The 19,953-nt window shown below is 39.8% G+C and overlaps 1 protein-coding gene across 3 annotated transcripts in view; it reads left to right on the top strand.

The window, feature by feature from the left end:
- Positions 1-14,608, top strand: part of homer2 (homer scaffold protein 2) — a 35,694-nt gene extending 21,086 nt beyond the window's left edge. For all 3 annotated transcript variants that reach the window (XM_055174324.2, XM_055174323.2, XM_055174322.2), the window contains 7 exons: positions 2,873-3,004; positions 3,139-3,231; positions 5,278-5,417; positions 6,062-6,206; positions 6,291-6,401; positions 6,486-6,566; positions 13,538-14,608. In XM_055174324.2, coding sequence (XP_055030299.1) covers positions 2,873-3,004; positions 3,139-3,231; positions 5,278-5,417; positions 6,062-6,206; positions 6,291-6,401; positions 6,486-6,566; positions 13,538-13,726 — 891 coding nt within the window. In that variant the 3' untranslated portion in view covers positions 13,727-14,608. The remainder of the gene's footprint in view (positions 1-2,872; positions 3,005-3,138; positions 3,232-5,277; positions 5,418-6,061; positions 6,207-6,290; positions 6,402-6,485; positions 6,567-13,537) is intronic.
- The last annotated feature ends 5,345 nt before the right edge of the window (positions 14,609-19,953 follow it).

The following is a 19,953-nucleotide window of genomic DNA, read 5'->3' as shown; positions in this document are numbered from 1 at the left end:
CGGTGCGCACTTATTTACAGCAAGTTTATTTTTTATAAATCCCGATATGTGCGTGGAAAATTGCGTACGCATATTTCTATGCCCATTTTGTGTGTACGCAACATTTATACAAGTGGCCCCAGATCTCCTCTGACACATTAAGGGCTAGTCAACTGGCGGCCCGCGGGCCAAGTGTGGCCCGCCAATCATTTTTATCCGGCCCGCCGGTCACCTTTGGCCGTTTCTCAATCGGAAGGCTGCAGCCTCCGGAGGTCGCATATGCAAACTGCATATGTCATCAAGTTTAAGTTAACTGCGCATTACATTCACAAATCATAAGCATATTACAACAATTTACGATTAACTAAGAATAATAGTCAACTTTATTCAAAATTGTGAAGACTTAATGACGTATGCAGCCTGGAAATGCAACCTCCGGAGGCTGCAGCCTTCGGATTGAGAAACGACTATAGTCTGATTTAAATTCAGCGTGGTTACTTTTACCTTTCCACTGTACATGACAAATGACAGCCGAAAACACGGGAAGTGAGTCAGAAAGGGGCTGCCAACCATCTGTGGGTGCTTTAATATCTGATCCAATTCGAGCTTTGGATGCGTTAAAGAAAATAAACTTATGCGGCTTCACCGCATGTGACGCGGCGACCGGAAGTGATGTATTTCAGTGTGTTCCAATCAAAACTGTGTGCAAAGTAAAAATTATTAATTATTTCTTGTTTCACTTTATCAGTAACACTTGAATACTTTAAAAACGATTGATTTCTGTTAAGTAAATTATTAACTATAAATATATTCGTAGATTAAAGGTTCTCTCCCATGACAGATTTACGATTAAACTACAATTTCATTACGACTGCCACTAGGGGGCAAACCCCCGACAGTTATATCTGTAATGTACAACGGAAAGGCTGTTTAGCCTATATATCTATAAAATATAAAAAAAGAAAACATGTAGTGCAATTTTAGTCATTAGGAGTGGCTATATGTTGTGAATACTTGACATGTAACAATTAATGAAAGTTAAACAGTTATAAATAAAATGTTTAACTCTTTCACCGCCAGCGTTTTTTTTTTAAAGTTGCCAGCCAGCGGCAGCATTTTTCATGATGTTCACCGAAGTTTAATGCCTTCCAGAAAATGTTCTTCTTTAAATTTATAAACATACAATATACAAAGAGAAGGAACAGACCCTCTGCTTTCAAACGAAAAAAAAAACGTTTCATCCTACCTTTCAGTAGTTCTTTTGTAATCAGCTTTTGAATATGGGTAGGTTTCTGCAAAAACACCATTTTGAGCAAACAGCAGAGATAATTCAATTTTTATGACGGACTTTTCATAGAGATCCCATTCAGAGCGATCTTTAAAACAGACACGGACATGCAGCTGCTTGCCAGAGGGCAATACTTCCAGGTTTAAAAAGTTGCGGAAGGGTGCCACCTGGTGGATATTAGTGGTATTGCGGAAAGACGGAAAATCTCGTCATTGGCGGGGAAGTGTTTTCTCTTAATTGACGAGATATCTCGTCTCTTACATGTCGCAATTGTTTCTAAATATTAATAAAGAAAATATAAGTTTTCAGTAATTAAAAGGCAACACACTGTGTGCATTTGTTTTGAAAATGCATGCTTTTTAATATGTTTTATATATACTATAACAAAAGTAACAAACAAACAAACAAACAACAACAAACAAACAAACACACACACACACACACACACATGGTCAAAGTAAAAAAAATGGGTAAAAGTTTGGCCGGCCCTCGTCACATTTACAATTTTAAAATCTGGCCCCCGAAGAAGAGTAGTTGAAGACCCCTGAATTAACGTAACACTTCTAGTGACAGAGGATGAAGGCTGAAGCCTTCCTGTAGCTCAACTGCATTGTGTTAGCCAGGAAATCATTTATACCTTGAGTCGCTTTTGATAAAAACATTTGCCAAATGCATAAATGAGCTATAATGTAAATCTAGCTGGACTGTGAGTAGAACGCATGTATAAAGGCCGGTCCCTGAAGTGGACTCCCTCCATCTTTCCTGTAGTTACAGAATGGTATAGCACTGCTTGTATATAGTTTAGTTAAGCGAGTTAAGCTGTAAGCTTTCAGAAGTGAAACATCCCAAGTCTTCAGTCGGTGCAACTATATAGACGTTTGGTTGCACAATAATCCCTAACGTGGATTAAACTCTGGTGTGAAAGTAAAATGTTCTGACCAGACATCCTGTGGCCATTCAATTCATCTGAACCAGAGCTGAAGTCGTTTTATTCACAGCAGTCCAAACAAGCAGTTAAATGTCCAGATAAATGATTTCAAGATTATTAAAGAATAATACGGTCTCATTATTCCCACGGCTGGAAGCACAAATAAAAGATTTATGCTTAATTCTTCTTAAAACACTGAGTTTCCCCTTTCATAAGGAAATGACATCACACACTGTGGCATAAATGAACAAAGTGTGTGTGTGTGTGTGTGTGTGTGTGTGTGTGTGTGTGTGTGTGTGTGTGTGTGTGTGTGTGTGTGTTTATTAAACCCTAAACGGCAGAAGGTTTTGTTTCTCTTGTGAAACCTACAGCTGATCTTTAAAGAGCAGAAGACACCAAACTAACCTTAAACCACAATTATAATCACAAAAACCATTTTATAAAGAACCTCTCTTACTTCAGCTTCTGCAATCCTGTGTAATATCACGTCATCTTTTTACTTGCGTATGCTTAAATGTTAAGATGCTCCTGGTAAATGCACAAATACAGTACATCAAACATACGTCAGATTGATTAAAGATATAGATTTTATTTTATCTGTTGTACGTTGTATTTTGAGGTTTGTGTGTGCGTGCGTGCATGTGTGTATGTTTGCTTAAATGTGTTTATTTCTTCAGGTTATTATCAACAGCACAATCACTCCTAATATGAACTTCACTAAAACATCACAGAAGTTTGGCCAATGGGCCGACAGTCGGGCTAACACCGTGTTTGGACTCGGCTTTTCCTCTGAACAACAGCTGTCCAAGGTCTGACAACATACTCAACATGCACACTTGAACAATTACACACACATGCACAATTACACACACATGCACAATTACACACATGCATGCACAATCACACACACACACATTGATGAGTTTAATCTCTTGTTCTACAGTTCGCTGAGAAGTTCCAGGAAGTAAAAGAGGCGGCAAAACTGGCCAGAGAAAAATCTCAGGACAAAATGGAGACCTCCAGTGATCAATCACAGGTACATGTGTCATCAGCAGCATCGCTCTCATAAAACCAAAAGCAGATCTTCAGTGCCCGGTTGCATGAAACTCCTTAAGCGAGGGTTTTCTTGAGGGAAGGGATTTCTTTAAGACCGTTGCAACAAACATCTTAACAGTCACCCTTACCCAAGTGTTTATACACTTAAGTATTTTACGGTAGTCTCTGTCAAAACACGGCAATAGAGAAGCGGTTGCTATAGTTACAAAATCTCACAGCGTAAACGCGCAGCTCAACAGACGGCGGATATCTACAATGATACGTTGCAAATAGTAGACTGTAAATTACCGCATGTATAAAACCTCAAAGTAATTAAGGGTGCTTTCACACCTGCCTTGTTTAGTTCGGTTGAATCGTACCAGAGTTTGATTGCTCAGTTGGTGCGGTTCGTTTGGACAGGTGAGAATACAGCAATCGAACTCTGGTGTGCAACAAAAGCAGACCAAACAACTCTAGAGCGGTTCGTTTGTGGTGAGAACACGATCTGAGATCTAACCGACCCAACTGCAAAATTACTGCACATTTTGGACTAGACCAGCTGCCGTAGACAGCTGCGCAGTGCCTTATCTGATAAGGAAGTGTTTGTTGACAGTCTCTTTTAGCAATATTAGCACAATGACAGATCGCGGACATACCTGGAGTTGCGAGGAGGTGCGGGCGGAGACTCAGAAATTTGGTGTCTTCGTTGTTTGTAGTACATTAAAACGTTGTTTTCAAGCCGCATCAGCGACTCATTCTGAAAATGAACAGTTTGTCTAGAGTGCTGTATACAAACTATGTATAACAACCACGGACATAATTACAGCGCGCAGCTGTCTGTCCATGGTGTCTGCTGTATTTTCCTTTTTATTTACTTCAAGGGTTCCGTTGGAATTTCGCACACGTTGGTTCTGACCAATCGAGAAGCAGTTTAGGAAATGCGTTCAAATACATGTGGCCAATGAGTGATGTTGATCTTATCACATGACAGAATTTTGGTTCGTTTCAACTGGTGCGGATCAGAGCAATCAGTGTGGTGATCTGAACTACAAATGTGAAAACACTCTAAAACTTGAAGCACTTTAGACTGACTTACGATTAAACCGCTATTCTCCTAATAAATGCGCATCACTTTACTCTAATGAATCTTTGAAATTGTTAAAAATGTGTGTTGATACTTCCTTTTCTTAAATAACTATAAAATCAGACATTGCGTGTGACGTTAAGGGTCTTGTTACAATCCCTTAAGTTGTTAAGGGAAAATGAAATCATTTGAATCATTTGAATAAGAAATCATTTGTATTGCGTATGCTCCGGATGCGTGCACACGCGCAAGCCGAACACGGAAAAAAGGTACTTGATGTAGGCACGAATCATGATACTATGATGTTTCCGAAAATAGTGGATCGTGGAGACATTTTATTCGTTCACTATCAAATATCGTCATATCGCAAACACCTACACAGGCCCCAATGTGTAATCAATAACAACTTGTGCAGTATGTATGGAAAAAATTATATTTCTCTATTATTAATGAGTAATGATTTGATTTGAGTATCTTTAGCTTCGTGAAGGTTATGGGGACTAACAAAAGCTTCTCTGAGTGTAAAAGAAAAAAAACTACACAATATTTCCTCTAATGGAATTTGGTAATGAAGAAAAAACATCAGAAGTTATCATAGGAGTTTCTGCAGGGCCGAATGTTCACACCGAAGGAGCGGTCAAACCTTGCAAATTGACTGTGCAAATATTACTGCTAATATGGGAGCACTTCGTCCATCTTTGATTTTTGGTAGAGAGAAAGGTCACGCCATGACGTACTGGTTTTCTACTGGTCACCTGATATATGAATCTACCAGACTTGAAAATTTGGGTATGCAGCAAAATATCTTCTCTAAGGCATTCTCGTACATGTGAATGGAAGTCTAGGTAACTAAAACTGTAGCGTGACCGACCTCACCTTGATTCCTTGAAATTGTGTTGAACGTAACCTGTCAGATTGGAGTTTATAATTGTGTATTACATTAGTGTTTGTTTATTCCACCAGGAATCTGGGCGTGAAACTCCATTAGCCAATCAGGCGTCCAGCTTCAACGGAACGGATGATGAGAAGATTTATCACGGCGGACCAGAAAACCCAGAGCAGAAGAGCGAGAACAACCCTTTAAAGTCTGTTGTGGATCAGAGGTAACACACACAATATCACACACACACTTCATAAGCCTTGTAAAGTTGCCACACGTGCACTGATTATTTTTCTAGAATCTACTGTAGTCTTCATTTGCGAGACCTGCTGAGATTTCTCTTCTTACAACAAGCGCTTTTTTTCAGTTATGCACGGTGTTGCAAAAATGCTTTGCAGAAAAATATAAAAATTATTTATATTATATATAATTTTTTAAATGTGTATAATAAAGCGAGCAAGAAAAGTGATATAAAATAAAAAAGATTTCTAACTGGAAAGATGACTGAGAAATTAATTGAAGAAAACGACAATCATTTCAAGAAATGTTTGTCATAAATACTGATCGCTCATTTTAAGGTTCAGATCTGCCTCAGCGCCTCAGGAACATAATCCTGTAATGTCAATGAATAATAATATCATTCATTTAATACCCAACCACATAGATGATCTATTTGATCAAAGTCTAAATAATAATGGACTTTATCCGACAATATTTTTTGTGAATCTTTGAGTATTGTTACATTAGCATCATGCCTGTTGGTAAGATCTGAGAGTTGAGGAGCTGCTGTCTGATGTCAGATACGTTGCCTGTAGTCTGAAAAAAGATTATGTTTGAGTGGACTGAGATTATGTTCACGTCTGACAGTAAGAAGTGGGAGACAGAGCTGCAGACGCTGACGGAGAGCAACGCTCGTCTGATGGACGCGTTACAGGAAGCAAACAGCAATGCAGAGAGCTGGAAGAGTCAAGTGAGCAAATGTCAGGAGGAGAACAGTCAGCTCAGGAACAGGGTGAGTCAAATCACCAACACTTTATCTGCAAAGATTATTTTATATGATGAGAGATGATCTGTAAACACTGTATTGTGTGTGTAGATCTCAGAGCTGGACGTTCAATGTCAGGACATGAATGTGGAGAGAGAGAAAAACGCTCAGCTGACTGTTAGGATTCACAAGCTGGAGGCCGATCTACAAGACAAACAGCAGGTATATATATACATACACACACACACACACACCTGTATGTGTGCCTTGTGTGTCATAACAAACGCATGTGATTGTGTTTTTCAGGAGCTAGAAAACCTTCGCAAACAAGCAGAAATTATTCCACAGCTCATGGCCGAGTGTGAGAGCATTACAGCCAAACTCCAGGTAAACATGATCTTACTGAAACTCCTCTAACCAGTCTCTGGATATTAGTTAGGTTTTGTTTCAGATTTAAGAAGTGTGGGATCAAGACTTTTCAAAAAAAAATAATTTGGTTAGAGTTGATTGTAGGGATGCACCGATACCACTTTTTTGGAATGCGAGTACGAGTACTTGCATTTCAGTACTTGCCGATACCGATACAGAGTACTTAATAAAAAAAACATGATTTAAATTTACAGGCAACAGCTTTAGTTATATAATTTAACAAAAAAACAAGGGACTAGTTTTCCAGTTTGTTGTAAACTCTGCCTCTTTGGACAACACGGCAGACCTGCCAACCTTTACGCATTTTGCGTAGGAGATACGCATTTAGACACCAAACTACGCTGCTACAATTTGTCACTTCAAAATACGTGAAAAGCCATTGATGGCTTTGAGTTCGAATCAATTGTCTGTGCATTTGTGCACTAGGCAACTCGTCTGTGGGTGTAACCGCATTGGGCAGCAACCTGTTGGTAAAAAACAATGTCGACCAATCATAGCGCTAGTTTTAAACTCTTTAAGGCGGAGAGCAGGGAAATGGGCATGGAAATTAAAAAAGGGTAATAGGGTATGGGAATTGTGAGTTGCATCTATTTTAATAAGCCTGCCAACCGGGGCGTGTAGACACCTTTTACTGTTGCACGTGCCCCAGTGTAAATCTGTTGTACCCAGTGTCCTATGTTGTGCTCCTAGTTTAAGTTTTTACTTTACTTGCCAGTATATTAATTTACACTGCTAATCGCGGCACAAACAGAGCTATATGAAAAGTAATTCACGCTTGTAAACGCGTTGCAGTCCCACATTAACGGAAAAGACAAACTTGCGCAAGCAAGCAGAAATTGATGTCCGCGAGCGGAGCGTCTGTGTTTACTTTTTGTGGCACGCAGTCGCCGCTCACTCAGGAGAGCACGTGAAACCACGTGAGAAAACATGACCAAACAAAAGTACATTTCTAAATAATATCAATCATATTCTTACTCGATTGTTACTGGCTCCTGTGAATGTACATCCGATTTTTTTGTGCAGAGCAAGGACCAGAAAGTATAGATGATGAGGGAGGTAAAACGAACTATATGCTCAGCCAGTCAAAACCAAGTATATAGGTTTGCATTATTGATGAGAAAATCAAAACATGTTTGTGTACTGTTTTGTATTGTCAGATATGAAATCACTGTTTAGTTCACTAGATCTACTTTAGGACACTACATAACAAGTTGGCATCACTGCTGAAAAAAACAGTATACCAGCAAACCAGCATTTGTTTTGGTGCTGGTGACCATCAGCATAAACCAGCTTAATTCTCATGCTGGTTTGGTGCTGGTTTAGCTGGTGGTCATCAGCATACTAGCACCAGCAAGACCAGCATATGTTGTGTTTTGGTGCTGTATGCTGGTGACAACCAGTGTTGGGCAAGTTACTGAAAATTTGTAATTAGTTACAGTTACTAGTTACTTCTTTTAAAAGTAATGTACTGAACAGTCAAACAATAAAATGATATGGATGGGTTATTTTACACGTAAGACTCTAATATATCACATACTGTAGGGGCCTATTTTGCTTTAGATTCAGACATTGAATATTTTTGTTAGAAATGATCTTAATATGTAAGCTTAGTTTATTTATGTATATCATTTAGATAATTTAGACAAACATTCTGTATGTTCACATTAAAAATATGTAGTGTGTTAAAATTGTGGATTGTCTCTTTAAGAATTTGGAGACAATTGTGTCAACATGTCATATTTTCTAAAATAAATTATCATTTTTGTTGATTCCATATTTATTTTAATAAGTTAGAAACATCTAACGATGTGTCCTGCTGACAGGCGCGGTGTGCACGTGCAGCAGATGACGCAAATTATGGGTCCTCCGAAGGTTAGACCGTCTCATTTCAGTTCTCTTCGCGAACTTCTGAGGCTTCAACCTTGAAAGACAGAGTGCTCACTTTTTTAGGTCGCATGCTTAGCAGGGCACGGCCATGGAATTGGAACACAGCTTGTGAAGCTTCCGGCGGTAGTGCGCTTTTTGGTCATATATTGTTTGTATATGTTTTCTGTTGGATTTAAATGATACACAGGATTAAAGGAAGATATTTAATCAGAAAACGTAGTACGTGAATTGTTTTGTCCGACGGACACAGAGCGAGTGGATTGTTTTGTCGGATACGGAGCAAGTGAAACGGAAACTAAATGCGCACTCACACATGATGGAGTTTTTACACATTTTAACAGTTGTACAGCGCAGTGTGAATATTTTTCTGGGAACAACAATCGCGGATCGTTCTCTTCCATGAAGGCCGATGTAAACATCTAAGATACATATTAACATTTCTCAGACTTATTGCTTTTGTGGACTACAAATGCAGGTTAATGTCATACTGGGATGTCTTGGCAAAGATCATTTACAAACATGAGACCGGATGGATTATGACTTGCGCACAATTTTTAGGGAGTCCATCAAAACTGGTTAGATGAAATTACACCAAGTCAGATATATTAGCCTATCTTCACTGCACCATCGTGGTGAGTTTGTTTTGCTGCTGTGTAAAGTCACAAAGCTCTAACAATAACAAAACTGACTAACACGTGGAGGACCACCGCCAGCTGACTTATTAACCACTCTCCTGATGGAGGATTTATGCACGCGGAAAACATCTCCCACACTGAAAACTCCCAGTGGAAGCACTGTGGCTTTAAAAAAAAAGTTTTTAAAAAATCAGCGTCAAATTTTTGATAAAAAAAGAAAAAAAGTATTGTAATGTATCACAACATGCAATGTATCGTATCGTGATACATTGTAACATGGCCCATGTCTCGTGATATGTATCCTACCATGAGGCCCTTGCCAATACCCAGCCCTAATAGGAAATAAGTGATTGCACTGCGTAACCTGGTGCATCGATCAAATCTGTATTCTTGTAAAAATGAACCATCGCTAAGATAGTCCTCCTATCACCCAAACATCGCTGGTTCTATAAACTCGGCCATGTCGTTTAATTTGTGTCCGTGTTACACTTAACTTTCCAAACCTAAGTTAAACTTAGGGAAATAACCGTTAAGGGGTTTTATGCAACGGCATTTAAGGGATTACTTAAGTGAAAACAGCTATTTAATTGTTTTGCACAAAATAACCCGAAGTATTACTTTTAATGGAAATGTCATAAACTCTTAGAATTTCCCTTAAAGGTATAGCGGAAGATTTTCCCAAATTATTTAAAAGAAACGCCCCTCCACATTTTTTAAAAAATGCACACGCGCCACACTCTCCCTCCTCCCGAGAGGGAACGCCTGTTAAACGCGTGCACGAGACAGAGAGAGAGCATGCAGGAGCTCAGTTCTTCTCTTCGCTCTGTTTACAAGTTGCTGTCGGCATGTTTACCGTGTCTGTGCGGTTCGTGACTCGTGCCAGGGCTAGCATTGCTAATCATAGCTTACATCAACTTTTACTAGCAGTGATTTTAAATGGATTTCTCCAAATAGCATGACAAAATGTACCTTTCCAGTAGAAACTTCGCGTGGGAAGCCCAACCTGTCCTATTAGCTCACGCCAGCGTGTGAAATAGTCTCCCATAAACACTCTGGTCTTGTTTCTTTCTTCATAGTCCTTTCTCTTCTTGTCATACAATTTGTAGACACTTTTTCTCTTGTGACCCTCAGACATATTGAAAAAAAAAAACACAGTGAGAACGCGAGCTTCAATGAATGGTTGAAACCGTAGCACAACACACATACACGTGAAAGTGCGCATGTGCAGAAAGCGAACCTAGAGGCGAGCACGTACGACGGATATACGTCAACTTCTAATCAGAATGATTAGGGTTGGGTATCGTTTGAATTTGAACGATTCCGATTCCAATTCCGATTCCTTGTTTCGATTCCGGTTCCTATCGATTCTCGATTCCGATTCTTTTAAGAGGCAGGGTCAAAAATGTTTAGTATATTTTAAATGAGCTAGCTAACCAATGGTCTTTCTGAAGGAAATAGTCTGACCTTCTCCATCAATTTTAATTTTATAAACTTTTGACTTTTTATGAACTTTACTATTCATTTCTCACATGGCTGTTTTCAACTACAATATAAATATCAAATCTATGAACTTGAATATAAATATTATAAATTATGAATATATTTTTACAGGGGTACACTTTCCTCAAGAGAGCTTTATTTTTGAAAACCTCATGAAAACACATTTACACATGAGTGTATGATGCTACTGCAGGTACTTGAACATGTTACCGTGCTCCCACTGATGGGCTAACTAACATTCGCACTCTTAGCTCGTAAATTGTCTATGAAAAAATACATGGGCTAATTTGTTCAATGTTGGCGCAAGGCATTCTTTTCAGGGCTCGCAAAATCGCTAGCCCGATGTCCCGGGGGCGGGCTATTGCGAATTCCTGTCAGGTTACCAAAATGCATCTTCGCTCTGCCCGTCGGGCTATCATAGGAAAAATATTTTAATGTTTTTGCATTCTCTCAGATTTTGTTAGGTAGTATGTACGGTGTCGTCTTGTCAGTCATTACTATCCTCACGTAACAAGAAGTGAAACTGAAAGCATAATTAAACCCATTATTGCTTTCGTGTTCACGTCTGAGATGCGCGCTCCTCTGCATCCCGGGTCCGCTCTTCACAAGTACGCGCCTGTTCTTGTGCTCAGCAAAAAGCGCGAACTCAAGTAATTTAAAAATAATAAGTCCTTTTGTTTTCAGAGACTAACATTGTTTTAGCGTTTCTTTTTTCTACCAGGGATTTTGAAATTTTACGAGCCCTCATTGTATATGTATTGTTTTACTTACTTTATACGGACTGCAGTGCACTGCGGTGCCAAGCTGGGGGTCAGAGGAAGAGGCAGCGGAGGACGGTCGGTGCAGCGCGTCAAAGACGGGGCACACATTTATTTCTACTCAATGAACGAGGTGCTTTATCACGTTCGACGTGCCTATGCACGAAACAGACGCTTCTTCATTGGTGTTCAGCGGTTTCTTTTCCGGTTGGTGGACTGTGAATCGAAACTAGGAATCGAAATTTAAAATTTTGAACGATTCCGGGAAAATCGCAAAGCTAGTCCCGGTTCCAATCGATTCTCGATTCCCAAGCCTAAGAATGATTGACATCTGGGATGACCAATAATATAGGTGATCCACCCGGAAAACGAAAATCTTCCGCTATACCTTTAAGTTTAAGGGAAACATCAGGGCAAACTTAAAGGAATATTCAATTTTCTTAAAAGAAAAATCCAGATAATTTACTCACCACCATGTCATCCAAAATGTTGATGTCTTTCTTTGTTCAGTCGAGAAGAAATTATGTTTTTTGAGGAATAGACTTTAATAGACACCTAACTCAACACGTAACAGTTTTTTTCAATGGAGTTTCAAAGCACCATAAACAATCCCAAACGAGGCATAAGTGTCTTATCTAGCAAAACGATTGTGATTTTTGACCAGAAAATTATCAAATAAACACTTTTAAAGCACAACTTCTCATCTAGATCAGGTCGTGATGCGCCAGGTGACCCCACGCAATACGTCATGACGTCAAGAGGTCACAGAAGACGACACTCGAGTTTTATACTCTCTTTTTCAGAGTACTTACATTTAAATTATGTATTTGTATATAAAGACAGTTTAAACAAATTTGTAAAAAAGTTTTTTAGATAATTCCTGCCTACCCTGCCTTTAAGGTGCTTTATGCAACCGGGGACTGGTGGTTATTTTAAGACATTAGAGAGGTCAGGTGTGCGGTTTACAGAAAACTAATCAACACCCATGGAACATTTTTCAACCAATCAAAATAAAGCATTCAACAGACCCATGGTATAAATCTTTATAAGCAAGCTTTACTAGAAACACTTGTGTTTTTCCCAGAATATAGAAAATATTTCAGATTTTTTTGAAGTGATTTTTCCCCCCGCTGTTGTCTGGTATTTGTATACGATCAGATAGGTTTTAATAATTTGATCAAACAGACTTGCAAGTATTCTGTTACTGCTCTATTAGTAGACCAGGGACAAAAATAATGCAGATGAAGAGCTGTCTGTATTGTAAACTCTGTGGATGAGATGAACTTTGAACGGACACAGACTGTGAGAAGCGAGCAGGAAATCGAATCGGTGGATCTCTTGTGAACTGATAACACAATACTTTCAGCGAGGATCTGAAATCCAATCCACTTATACAGATAACCGTGCTGCCATTTCACCCAACAGTTGACTGCAGTGAGGTCTGATAGACAGTGGCCCACCACACAGCTCTGATCATATACATGTCAATGTTTAATGATGCTATCGTCTCATTTTTGACATTGAAATAAATCTCATCAACGAATATTTTGTACACTACTGTACTCCGTAACAAATGTGATTTTTAAAGTAGCTCAAGTACAAATTAAGCTAAGTAATCTAGTTTGTTACAAGTCAAATTACAGAATTAAAGTATACTCATAAAAGAACAAATACCAGGAAGACTAGTTAGTTAATTACAGTAACGCGAGTAGTACTAGTTACTTTCCACCCCTGGTTTCATTGATGTTGTGCCTCTCAGTTTAACATCGCAGCTGCCCGCATTCCATCTGCGTGTGTCTAACTTTAGACCAACTGTTCTCACAGGGCACACGCGTGTGCAAGAGATGCACTTTAACCTTACAGAGAAGTACATACATACATACATACATACATGCATACGTATAGAAAAAGACATACTGAATAAAGCACATCGTGTTCACATGACAAAACCAAATAAAAATGGCCATAAAAACACAGATCGGGCTGTCTAACACGTTTAATGAAGTCAAGTGGGCAAGATAGTCAGTGAAGAAATGTTTTTTTACAATGCGGCGACTTTGAGTTGTGATGTCTAAATAGGCCTTGGGAGAAATCTGCTTGTCTATGTGTCTGGTTAATATGATCGACATCTCTTCTGTGTGTCTTACAGGCGGCCGAAGTGACCAACAGAGATATGAATGAGAACATGAAGCTTCTTCAGGCGGAAATCGACACCAACCAGCAAAGAGAGAGAAGCATGAAGATGGAACTGAAGAAGTTTATGGATGTTCTGGATGGAAAGATTGATGAGTTACATGAAGTTCGTCAGGGGATGTCTAAACTGGGCATCGATAACTGAAGACTCGAAAACTCGGTTTATCTCACTGGGTGTGTGTGTGTGTGCACGTGTGTGATCTATGACTGCTGGTTAAAGGGCTAATGATGGTCAGTGAGAGGAGTCTCACGCACACACACACACACACACACACGTGTGTATCTGTGTATTCTGGTACTGTTGGACTGATGTGAGATCTCAGGACTTCGTGCATGTAGTATTGTTTGATATGCAACATACATGCATGAACTGCAAAATCACAAAGTGCCTGGAGGTGGCGCACTAGAGTGTCCACATCCCATTAAAAATCTCTGATGGGGTTTGGGTAAAATGTCCTGTTTAACATGAGGCTGAACTGTTTATTAACAGCCTATCGTGCAATACTCGCCTCAGGCAACAGGACGCCACTGTTTCTTTGTTTTTGAAAACAATACGTTTGCATCAAGAATATTCTTTCTCATTCTGGTTAAATGATAATGAGCCAAATCTGCTACAGTTATCTACTTTGTTCCAGAAATTTTGCTTGTATGGTGCAGATTTTGCTCAGTGTGTTTGTGACGTGTCCTCCCACCCCTGCTGTTCCTCTGTGTGTGTGTGTGTGTGTGTGTGTGTGAGAGATGTCAGATGGGTGATGGGTTAATTTATATTTATGCCTTTTTTAGAATAATCTCCACCTTTCAAAGCATTAGACCCTCTCGGCTTCCCGGGTTTGTTTCTTTAGGCTTCATGTCGTGGCTGGTGTATTTCAGAGCATTTAATGTGTGTATTTCTGTTAAAACACACACACACACACACACACACACACTTACTGAAAACTTTTAAGACACTTGACACTTTCTGAAAACTTTTGTTGATCAAAATTGTAACATGAATAATTGTTGAAATATAGATTATGAAGAAAATCTTTGTACTGTGTGACTGCAGGTTTTTAAAGGTATTATCAATATTTGTGAAACACTTACAGACAGCAGCAGTGGGCGTCTCTATCGCCCTCTGATTGGTGAGAGGATGTGTTGCCTTGGCAACCTGCATCCCACACACACGGCTGCTATTGATCGTGTCAGTACTGTGATCCAGATGTGAATGTGCGGTACATTTGTGCCTAGTTGTTTCTTTCTATCATCATCATCAGTACATTTTTCTGATGTCATGGTAACCGTGCAAACCTTGTTTCCATAGAAACACAAACGTTGCTGTGTGGGATTTTTATGTTGGACCTCCAGTTTGGTGAAATAAACTCTCGGCAGAACCTCTCCTGAGATTTGACCGCTGTAGACACTGTATAAAATGTTCCGGCCCTTATTCCTGCATTTTTGCTTATTTAAATAATACATAATGACGTATCTTGCTTAATTTAAAGACATGACACACATTCATGATCTCATTCTGGAAACATTTGAACACAAATGAACCACTAAACTAGAGTACAGTAGAGGATCCTGTGGAGCATGAAGAAAGTCATAATGTTTAAATGTAAGGTACGTCACTTTAAAAAAATAAATCTACTACTGCTACGCGTTCTGCCAGGCTGAAATCTGAAAGCGCTCAGAAAAAAACACAATCCCAGCGACACAGCCTGTACAAAAGGCATTAAAATCTGCAATCCGTAAAGTTTACGTCTCTCGCCATCTCTGTTTGAAACAGAAAACATTTATTTGCAGGTCAGGTCAGTGTATCCCGACGAGTATACGTTGCTTTTTGTTTAGTTCAAGTTCTAAATAAATAAATAAAAGACTATTAAATGCATGTTTGGTATAATATTCTCATAATGATTTGAAAGAAATTACACGGTTTTACTATGAATCAGCTCCATACTAGCACACTTAAGCATAGATTCATTAAACCTAAAATAATTCATTCAAGATTACAGTTTCAGGTGTGACATCTGCTTGAATAATTTAGACTTTATCAGAGACAACTTCAAAACTATTCAAACAGTTATTAAGACAGTTTAAGGGGTTCTCAAGCTTTATCGGCGTGCTTCCCCTTGTGAACGGTGCATCCCTTCATGCCCTCCTCCCCAAAAAAGTATGACACAAAACAGATTAAAATTTTACAATGTAGTGCTGTTGGTTAATTAATTACACATGCACAATTTATGATTAATTTATGTTTTTCTACACAATGTGGGGTCCCCAGATTGAGAACCACCAATTTAATAGCATAAAGTCTGTGGTTATGAATGAAAACTACAAAACAACCTGTAGAAGTCAGACAATTAACCTCCTGTGCACCAAAAAACCTTAAAGGAATAGTCTATCCATTTTCCATATTAAACTATGTTATTACCTTAACTAAGAAGAGTTGATACATACCTCTATCATCTTAGTGCGTGCACGTAAGCGCTGTGGCGCGCGGCGACACTTTGATAGCATTTAGATTAGCCCCATTCATTCAATGGTACCAAACAATGTTTGTGGTCACTTTTAACTTATATCTCTGTGTGTTTACAAGCGCCGGTTTCTTTTTCTGCCGGTAGGTGCTCGTCACAATGTCAAGCAATGCTTAGGTTGCTTAGCAACGACAGATGCTCTGGAGCGCCCACATGCTTTGAAAAGGAGGAAAGCAGCGCGGTCACATTTTCCACATGGTTTTAGATGCAAAATGTGAAGCAAATATGTGCTTGGCCATTTAGGTGGGTGCTCGAGTCCAGCCACGGAGCACCCACGGATTGGCGCCTATGTGCGTGCTGTAGCCCTTCCATCCCTAAAACAACACTTGGTTCAAGTGAGAAATCTTTTTGGTGTTATAATGTTCACAGCCGTGCTGAGGAGGTACTGGTAGCGCAGATTGACACTTTCACAACCTTGAGTGACCAAGAGAGAATATCTAATAATAATAATAATAAGTTACATTTAAATAATTTTTGGCACCACACACCAGCTTATTAGTGGAGAGGAGACAGAGTGATATAGCCAATTAGTAAGAGGGGATGATTAGTAGGCCAACGGGTAAGTTTGGCCTGGATGCCGGGGAACACCCCTACTATTTTTCAAAGGACATGCTGGGATTTTTAACAACCACAGAGAGTCAGGACCTCAGTTTAACGTCTCATCCGAAGGACGGTGAGTTTTTTTACAATATAGTGTCCCCGTCACTATACTGGGGTGTTAGGACCCACACAGACCACAGGGTGAGCACCCCCTGCTGGTCTCACTAAAAGCTCTACCAGCAGCAACCTGGTTTTACCAGGTGGTCCCATCCAAGTACTGACCAGGCTCAGCCCTACTTAGTTTCAGTGGGCAAGCTGTCTTGGGCTACAGGGTAATATGGCTGCTGGCCAACAAGAGAGAATATCTTGCCTCATTGTTCCGCCCCCAAACCAGCGGGTCATCACTGATATCAGTTGCCTCCCCTTGCAAACGGCGCACTAACTCTAGCTGTGTCTCATTTCATAGGACACACATCATTCATAGGCCACACATGCAGGAAAGGAAACAGGAAGTATCACATTGCTACGCCAACATGTTCACCAGCGTCGTTGTGTTGTAAATAAATGAGTGAATAAAATTTTTTTGATAAATTTGGAAAGAAATTTCACATAAAAATGCGTTTGCTTGAGGAATTGAGGGGAATGCACAACAGATTTCTATTACGGAGGCAAAGGAGGAGGATATCAAGAAGAACCAAATTCATCAGTTTTTACCAGAGATTTAAGGAAAGTTGGTAATGAGGCAATAATTATAACTTTTTTTTTCAAATAAGCAGTTGTTGATGTCAACGCAAAGAATTGTGGGCTATCTGCAGCAGCAAAGGATACACCTCATCTTGTATCCTCCAAATTCCTGTGAAAGAAGAGCACATTCCAATGTCGCCGTCAGAGAGTCCTACTTACATTTCTGAAATGAGACAGCCTCAGTGATGTATGCAACTTTAGAATGTGACCTCTTAGAGCAGTGTTTCCCAGCCCTGGTCCTCGGGCGCCCCCTCACAGAAAGTTTTGGATGTCTCCTTGTTAGGCAAACCTGATTTAACTCATCAGCTTGTTAGGGACACGTCTTTACCATTTTGGAGGGAGGTTGATGAGTCAAATCAGGTGTTTTAAATAAGGAGACATCTAAAACTTTCTGGAAGGGGGTGCCCGAGGACCAGGGTTGGGAAACACTGTCTTAGAGCAGTGTTCTTCACTCCCAATCCTGGAGAGCCGGTGTCCTGCAGAGTTTAGCTCCAACCTTAATCAAACACACCTACCTGTGATCTTCTAGTGATCATGAAGAGATTGATTAGCTTGCTCAGGTGTGTTTGATTAAGGTTGGAGCTAAACTCTGCAGGACACCGGCTCTCCAGGGCTGGGAGTGAAGAACACTGTCTTAGAGGATGCAACCTGTGAAATGAGAGACAGCGTCCGAGTCTGCTGGCTGTTTGGGTTCACAAGAACTTGAAGACATCTTGTATCGATATTTTAAAAGCATCAAATTCATCTGTGTGCGTCAAACGACCTCCTCTGCCGCTGCTGTACTTGTCACTGTCCAGTTGTCTGCCATATACGGCCATTCAGCCAATATCTCAGAAGTTAGAGGGAGTGAGAAAATGGCAGACAATTTAAAAACACCTGCAGCTTTCAAAGAGCTGCAGGTGTTCAGCTGTATTTTTTTCACATTTTTGATATAAAAAAGAAAAAGTATTGCAATGTATCACAACATGCAACGCATTGTATTGTATCGTGATACGTATCGTATCGGGAGGCCCTTGCCAATACCCAGCCCTAGTCAGGGACACAGCGCTTTTGAAATCGATGAGTTTTGTAGAGGTCGACCGATGTGTATTTTTCAGGGCCGATGTCGATACCGATTATTACAGATCGAGTAGACCGGTAAGCGATATTTTGAACCGATATGTCTGGTGTAAAACTGAAAATTAATGTCAAAATTAAAGGTGTAGTGGAGGATTTTCTCGAATTTTAGTAAAGAACCGCCTTCTCCACTTTTTAAAAAATGCAATTGCGCAACACTTGACTGACAACTAGGAGAACCAATAGTCTTGATGATCCACCCGGAAAAAGAAAATCCTCCGCAATACCTTTAAGACACAGGCTCTGACAAAAACGTTCAATGCTTAGAAACCATTTTAAAGCAACACTATGTAGTTTTTGACCTTTAAATAATGTCTCTAAAATTATTTCAGTGATAGAACCACTTTTAACTGGACAAATTGTACTGTTGCTGCAATCTGAGCAGCCTCCTAGCTGCTACAAGCACACTCTGAAAGTGGCGGTGGAGGGTAGAGCACACAGCCCCACCCCTCCCCCTGCCTGCAGAAGAGTGTCTGATACCAGGCACTGTTGCGCTTTTCAACCACATGGGGGAGCTGTAAGTCATTTTTACATGGAAACTACATAGTGTTGCTTTAATTCTGACTCTAAGGAATGGTAATTATAACAATTATGTTAATAATAACAAAAAGAGCATGAAGCACCCATAAACTATATATCCATAAAAAATTATTAAATTTAATATATCAATTACTTTCTGATGATTTTATCATTGCATACAATAGAAGTATTCAGTTAATCGTCTTTAACATCAATCGATGAACTATCCTATGGATATAACAATTAACTAAACAATTTGAATTTATATAATAAGCAGGGCTCGAAATTGCGACCATTTTGGTCGCATATGCGACCGAAATTTAATCTGTGCGACCTTAAAATATATTTGGGAGCATTTGTGCGACTGCCCATTTTGTTGTGACTAAGGGTATCACGATTTCGATTTTAAATCGAAATCGATCGAAATTAAGTCACAACCTCGAACTTCGAATTAAAAAAGTGGATCGTCGATGCTGCCACGCCCCCATGTCACGTCCGGTCGGCTTGCCAAGCGGGGGAAAATAAACTCTCAGAAGTGCCCTTAAAAACATCCATCCAGCGGAACGCGATTTATATTTTAAACACGAGGGATGTATTGCTCCTTGAAATGCATATCATAAACAGGATTACTACCTTGTGATCTGCCTTCGGACAGAGCGCAGCTCTCTGCACGTGCACGAGAGAGCCGCCAAGATGCAGCGGGTTCTATCTTAAACAAAAGGTATAGTTTGCCTCAGCTCGCATGAAACGCATAAAACTGAACAAATACGTAAGGATTATTACTTTAGTTTATGTTTAGACTTTGGACAGATGCGAGATGCGCATGCACGTGAGACAGAGAGAAGAGCAGCTGCTTATGACGCACCGGTTTTAGTTCAGATAATAGGAGTCCAAGACGCGCGCATTGGTCTATCTGCGTGCAAGAAGGAATTCTCTCTCT

Source organism: Misgurnus anguillicaudatus, chromosome 15 (genome assembly GCF_027580225.2).
Source record: "Misgurnus anguillicaudatus chromosome 15, ASM2758022v2, whole genome shotgun sequence".
NCBI lineage: Eukaryota > Metazoa > Chordata > Actinopteri > Cypriniformes > Cobitidae > Misgurnus > Misgurnus anguillicaudatus.
The sequence above is the reverse complement of the archived record's forward strand: the minus strand, read 5'-3'. Positions and strand labels throughout refer to the sequence as shown.